General features: G+C 45.5%; 1 protein-coding gene across 4 annotated transcripts; it reads left to right on the top strand.

Annotated features, from left to right (window-relative positions):
- Positions 1-255: 255 nt before the first annotated feature.
- LOC131140778 (signal recognition particle subunit SRP54) lies at positions 256-5,859 on the top strand. Of its 4 annotated transcripts, none has more exons than XM_058091505.1 (17): positions 256-383; positions 814-881; positions 967-1,090; positions 1,172-1,263; positions 1,343-1,427; positions 1,503-1,607; positions 1,739-1,805; positions 1,878-1,935; positions 3,079-3,229; positions 3,304-3,452; positions 3,528-3,628; positions 3,715-3,801; positions 3,915-3,988; positions 4,055-4,163; positions 4,248-4,418; positions 4,484-4,579; positions 4,664-5,858. In XM_058091505.1, exons 3-17 carry the CDS (start codon positions 1,013-1,015, stop codon positions 4,753-4,755), a joined length of 1,515 nt encoding a protein of 504 aa, XP_057947488.1. In that variant the 5' UTR covers positions 256-383; positions 814-881; positions 967-1,012; the 3' UTR covers positions 4,756-5,858. The 4 variants fall into 4 exon arrangements, with proteins under 4 accessions (XP_057947488.1, XP_057947486.1, XP_057947487.1 ...); XM_058091503.1 differs by having other exon boundaries at positions 257-383; positions 964-1,090; XM_058091504.1 differs by having other exon boundaries at positions 298-383; positions 818-881; positions 964-1,090.
- The last annotated feature ends 230 nt before the right edge of the window (positions 5,860-6,089 follow it).

The raw sequence follows: 6,089 nt of genomic DNA, 5'->3' as shown, positions 1-6,089 counted from the left end.
TATTTTGGTTCATATCTTTATTTAATAATAATATCTTATTCTAATGCAATTTTATTTATTTTATTTATTATATTCATAGTTCATTTACCGATAATAATAATAATACATTCATTATTATGTTACTGACGACAATGATGATTATAGTGTACTGCGTCCTGTGACTGACAAGTGATCGGATTGTCGTGATCCGTTCACTTTCACACCAGCCACCCAGACCGCACCGTTATTTTCATGTAACCGGTAGATGGCGACCCAGTGCCGTATTTGTTATCAACGAAGAAGAAAAAATGCAACAGAAGAAGAATGTAACTTCCGGCTGAGTGGATTGATGACGGCAGGTCTGAGCTAGCAGCTGCGACGCGAACTGAACTCGCAAAGAGTCGGTGAGTGTAATCATGTTGTGTGTTTTTAATTCGCCTTAATTAAACACTAGCACTATTATGTTATACTAAGATACATGAATTTTCAGTTGGATTGCTTTTGAGCAAAACATACATCAAATCAGATCACGGCAAAGGTTAGCATGGTTAGGTGTTGTTTATAAATACTCAAGATTGATTTACTTCGTACATATATGTTGCTAATCATTATCGATATCAATATTTGTGGCCGCTAGAAGGTACGTATGTTCCACGTCGTGTATTTAAAAAAAAAAAAAAAACCTCAACATGTAAAAACAAACACATCCTGAAGAGGTGCGTAACTGGGCATGCGCACTGCATCGATAAAGACGGCCACCCATCGATGTCAACATTGGACACGCTCTAATTAGTACTGCTCTTACCATAGTGACAATATTGTCATATTTTTCAGACAGGAAGCGCTCTAACTGTCATCTGTAAAGCTGACTCACGCAGACGGGGGGTCACCACCACCCACATGTGAGTATTAGTCCCAATTCATGACTTGGTTTACACAAATAACGGCGTTCCAAATAATGAAAATGAGCATGTGTCTCCTCAGCAGTGGAAGTGGACTACAGTCGTACGTGCGTGGAGCCTCACACGCCATCATGGTGTTAGCAGATTTAGGCCGCAAGATCACCTCGGCGCTGAGGTCACTCAGCAATGCCACCATCATCAACGAGGAGGTAACACAACACGTCCTCAACAAGTGATGCGGTCTTCCTCTTTCACCAGGAAGTCTTAACAAGAGTTCCCTTTTTATTCAGGTTCTGAACGCCATGTTGAAGGAGGTCTGTGCCGCCCTGCTGGAGGCCGACGTCAACATCAAGCTGGTCAAACAGCTGAGAGAGAACGTCAAGTGAGTCCATGCGGAGAAGCTGGATGACCTCCAGATGTCTTCCTGCTGCTTCAAGCTTGCACTCTGCTTGTCCCTGTAGGGCGGCTATAGACCTGGAGGAGATGGCGTCCGGTCTGAACAAGAGGAGGATGATCCAGCACGCCGTCTTCAAGGAGCTTGTGAAGGTCAGATCTGGAACCAGATCAGAAAATCCTCACAACGATGAGAATTGAAACATGCTGTTTTTTTGTCACCCCCAGTTGGTGGATCCCGGCGTGAAGGCATGGACCCCCGCCAAAGGAAAGAATAACGTCATCATGTTTGTTGGCCTGCAGGGGAGCGGCAAAACCACAACCTGCTCAAAGGTGACCTTGTCCGACCCCCTGCTGTTTAATTATTCTACTAATACTCTCTGTCCACATCATCAAGCATCAAACACTTAGAAGAATATCCCTGTAGTCCCGCCTCCTAACAGTGATTGATGTCTGTCATGCAGCTGGCGTATTTCTACCAGAGAAAAGGCTGGAAGACCTGCCTGATCTGCGCCGACACCTTCAGAGCTGGTAAATCCGCCACACCACAAAACGACACCGACGCCGCTTGTGATGCTAACTCATCGCCTCTGCCGTCTGCAGGTGCCTTCGATCAGCTCAAGCAGAACGCCACCAAGGCCAGAATCCCCTTCTACGGCAGGTTAGTCTAACTGCTACGTGCTGCGTTCGGGTTCCCCGTGTCTAGTCGCGTGTGCTGTGTTCAGGTTGGGGTTAAACGGGTTATGTTTTCTAACGGAAATTGCAATTTCAATCAATTTGATGTCACGGTGAAAGATGTTTTTTTAGCTTTTGACCAGAAGTCGAAAGGATGCAGAGGAGGCGGTCGATCTGCAGTCACGTTACTAAAACAAACCTTACAGGCAGCGGGGTCCACCCTGGACCGGTGGCCAGCCAATCACAGGGCACATATAGACAAACAACCATTCACACTCACATTCATACCTGTGGCCAATTAACCTAGCATGTTTTTGGAATGTGGGAGGAAACCGGAGTACCCGGAGAAAACCCACACATGCACGTGGAGAACATGCAAACTCCACACAGAGATGGCCGAGGGTGGAATTGAACCCTGGTCTCCTAGCTTGAACCCTGGTCTGCGCGCTAACCACTCGTCCGCCGTGCAGCCCATATTTGTGAACAGTTTAACAATAATTCATGGTTCCATTTATCACAGTGAGTCTTCCAGGTCCTGATGCAGCAAAACAGTCCCAGACCATCACACTACCACCACCATATTTTACTGTTGGAATAATGTTCATTCATTTTCTACCGCTTATCCTCACGGCGGTCGTCACCAGTTGTCTTCGGGTGAGAGGCGGGGTACACCCTGGACCGGTGGCCAGCCAATCCCAGGGCACATATAGACAAACAACCATTCACACTCACATTCATACCTATGGACAATTTGGAGTGGCTAATTAACCTAGCATGTTTTTGGAATGTGGGAGGAAACCGGAGTACCCGGAGAAAACCCACGCATGCACGGGGAGAACATGCAAACTCCACACAGAGATGGCCGAGGGTGGAATTGAACCCTGGTCTCCTCGCTGTGAGGTCTGCGTGCTAACCACTCGACCGCTGTGCAGCCCGATAATTCAGCCATAATTTGGGTTCCCCTGGTTTTGTCCCGTATGCTGCGTTTGGGTTCCTGCTGTATAATTACACGTGCTATGTTCAGGTTCTCCGTGTTTAGACACGCATGCTTCGTTGAGGTTCCCGCCACACGGTCATGCATATTGCGTTGAGGCTCCCGCCACGCGGTGACGCGGTGTGCTGCGTTCAGTTACACAGAGATGGATCCGGTGGTGATTGCATCAGAGGGGGTGGAGAAGTTCAAAGGAGAGAACTTTGAGATCATCATCGTGGACACGAGCGGACGACACAAACAGGAAGACTCGCTGTTTGAGGAGATGCTGCAAGTCTCCAATGCTGTGGTGAGTACCTGAACGCATCACTGCGCTCATCAGCCTTGATACGGTCTCAGGGATGTCTCCGCCTGTTGCCGTAGCAACCAGACAACATTGTGTACGTGATGGACGCGTCCATCGGTCAGGCCTGCGAGTCGCAGGCCAAAGCCTTCAAGGATAAAGTGGATGTGGCGTCGGTCATCATCACCAAACTGGACGGACACGCCAAAGGAGGCGGAGCCTTGAGCGCGTAAGGCTGCGTCTTTTGCGACGATTGATTGGTTCGTTTGGTTCTGTCTAACTCGCTGGCGTGGTTTCCTGTCAGCGTGGCAGCCACCAGGAGTCCCATCATCTTCATCGGAACGGGCGAACACATCGACGACTTTGAGCCCTTCAAGACGCAGCCGTTCATCAGCAAACTACTCGGTACGCTGCCGTGACACCTTCTAGTCGGGGGGGGGGGGGCGCTTAAAAGAAGGAAAGCGCTCGCTGACTTTTTTTCTTCACGTCAGGCATGGGCGACATCGAGGGCTTGATCGACCGCGTCAACGAGCTCAAGTTGGACGACAACGAGGAGCTGATTGACAAGCTGAAACATGGTGAGAAAACATGATGACGCTAGGCTATCCCTAACCGTAATGAACACCAACCTTAGCCTCTTATCCACCACTTGATGCCAACACGAGGCTGACCTCTAACTTCTGACCTTCAGGTCAGTTCACACTCCGAGACATGTATGAACAGTTCCAGAACATCATGAAGATGGGACCTTTTGGACAGATCATGGTAAACACGCTCACGTAACCGCTGAACACCCTTAAGGCGGCTCTCCAATCATCTGTGTGTGTGTAGGGTATGATTCCGGGCTTTGGAACGGACTTCATGAGTAAAGGAAATGAGCAAGAATCGATGGCCAGACTAAAGAAACTGATGACCATCATGGACAGCATGAACGACCAAGGTAAAACGCACACACACGGTAACGCACGGTAACACACGGTAACACACGGTAACGCACTCACACGTGACTTGTGTGTACCGGTAGAGTTGGACAGTAAGGATGGAGCCAAGTTGTTCAGCAAGCAGCCCAACAGAATTCAGCGTGTGGCTCGTGGGGCGGGTGTGGCCACTCGGGACGTCCAAGAACTTTTGACCCAATACACCAAGTTTGCTCAGATGGTGAAGAAGATGGGCGGGATCAAAGGCCTCTTCAAAGGTGACGTGGCGTGAGGTCTTGTCGGCCATGTTCAGCAACGCGCTGACACGTGTTTTGTGTCCCAGGAGGAGACATGTCCAAGAATGTCAACCCGTCTCAGATGGCGAAACTCAACCAGCAGATGGCCAAAATGATGGACCCACGGGTGCTCCACCACATGGGTAAGACGCCGCCCACACGTCACATGACTTACACGTGCTGGGGACGGGGGGGGGCTGACCGTGTCCGTGTCCGTACGTGTGCAGGTGGCATGGCGGGACTTCAGTCCATGATGCGTCAGTTCCAGCAAGGCGCTGCAGGAAACATGAAGGGCATGATGGGATTCAACAACATGTGACACACAAAGCCGGATTCTTCAATCTGGACTTTTTTTTTTTTTTTTGGACCTCGTTTAGCTGATGAGTTTGTTTAGTCCTGATTGGACCAGACGCCAAATAAATCTTTCTTTTGCTCTATTTTAAAACTGTCAATTTACGCTGATGTGGTTATTTTTCAAAGAATCATCAGCCCAAAACACCACCGGTGCCGAGAGCAACGACGCTCTGAAGATTTTATTCTAGTCATTTACACTTGCGCCCCCTTCAGGTGAGATAGAGTACTGTCTGCTTCAATTTAGGACTCTGCACTTGATTGTGGGATGATAAATAACCATGGCACACACTTCCATTAAACACAACACATACACAGGAAAGGCGTGCTGTATAATAAATCTTTATAATAAAACTTTATAACATAATACTAAAAGGTGTATAATTAGTCTTTGTGATTTTAACACTTTCTAGTACATTGCTCTGTATTTCTGTTGTAATATATACATTTTAAAAACAATATTTAATGTATTGGTCAAAAACCCCATCAGCTGGGGTCGACTCCAGCATACCTGTGACGGTCCGGAAAATGAATGAATGAATGGATGGGTGGGTCAAAGACAAGACAAGTCTTGATGTCGGTGTCCAAAACAAACTGTGTAAAAATAAATAAACATTTTAAAACACTACATTTTATTACTCAACTCACTTATACTGTGTATATATATATTGTAATAAATGTACATTTAAGAAGCAATGGTGCACAAAAGTACCAAAATGTCATTCCTGCATGAGTAACATCCAGGCTTGAAATCTTAATACATTTTGATAAAATGTAAAAAAAAAATAAAATAGGAATATTATAATAATTAGGAATATATCTACATAAAGCATTTGTCTAGTCACGTGACCAGCTACAGTCATTTCAAGAAAAAAACTAAACTGGCTGAAAGGTCAGCGAGTCTCTTGACATTCTGATATTTGAACCTTTTTTATCATCCCTGTGTCATGTCCTATATAATAAAAAAAATGTTGTTTTATTATTATTATTATTATATAAAGAATGCTTTTCCATTAGAAATCCATCATTGATGTCATGAAGACTGAGTTATGTTTTACCTGGTTAGGATATTTATGTTTGGCAGAAAAATAGCTTTTTTTAAATATAAAACCTTTATCCATGACATGTCCTCTGTTATCCAGAAAGGATATGTTTATAAATATAATATTTTAGTTGGTATTTTGTCACTTTTTAAGCATCAAGTTGACATTGTAATATAATATTCATAACAAATATGTATGTGTGATATTTTACTGTTCGTTTTTATGATAAACATTAAACATGTATATGCATTATTCTTTA

The sequence above is a fragment of the Doryrhamphus excisus genome, chromosome 13 (assembly GCF_030265055.1).
Source record: "Doryrhamphus excisus isolate RoL2022-K1 chromosome 13, RoL_Dexc_1.0, whole genome shotgun sequence".
NCBI lineage: Eukaryota > Metazoa > Chordata > Actinopteri > Syngnathiformes > Syngnathidae > Doryrhamphus > Doryrhamphus excisus.
The sequence above is the reverse complement of the archived record's forward strand: the minus strand, read 5'-3'. Positions and strand labels throughout refer to the sequence as shown.

Excerpts from the sequence above, each read along its gene's own strand:
- LOC131140778 (XM_058091506.1), top strand. The coding sequence starts at position 1,013 with ATGGTGTTAGCAGATTTAGGCCGCAAGATCACCTCGGCGCTGAGGTCA. Across the intron at positions 3,453-3,527 it reads GGAGGCGGAGCCTTGAGCGC|CGTGGCAGCCACCAGGAGTC; the intron begins GTAAGGCTGCGT and ends GTTTCCTGTCAG. Across the intron at positions 4,419-4,483 it reads GATCAAAGGCCTCTTCAAAG|GAGGAGACATGTCCAAGAAT; the intron begins GTGACGTGGCGT and ends TTTGTGTCCCAG.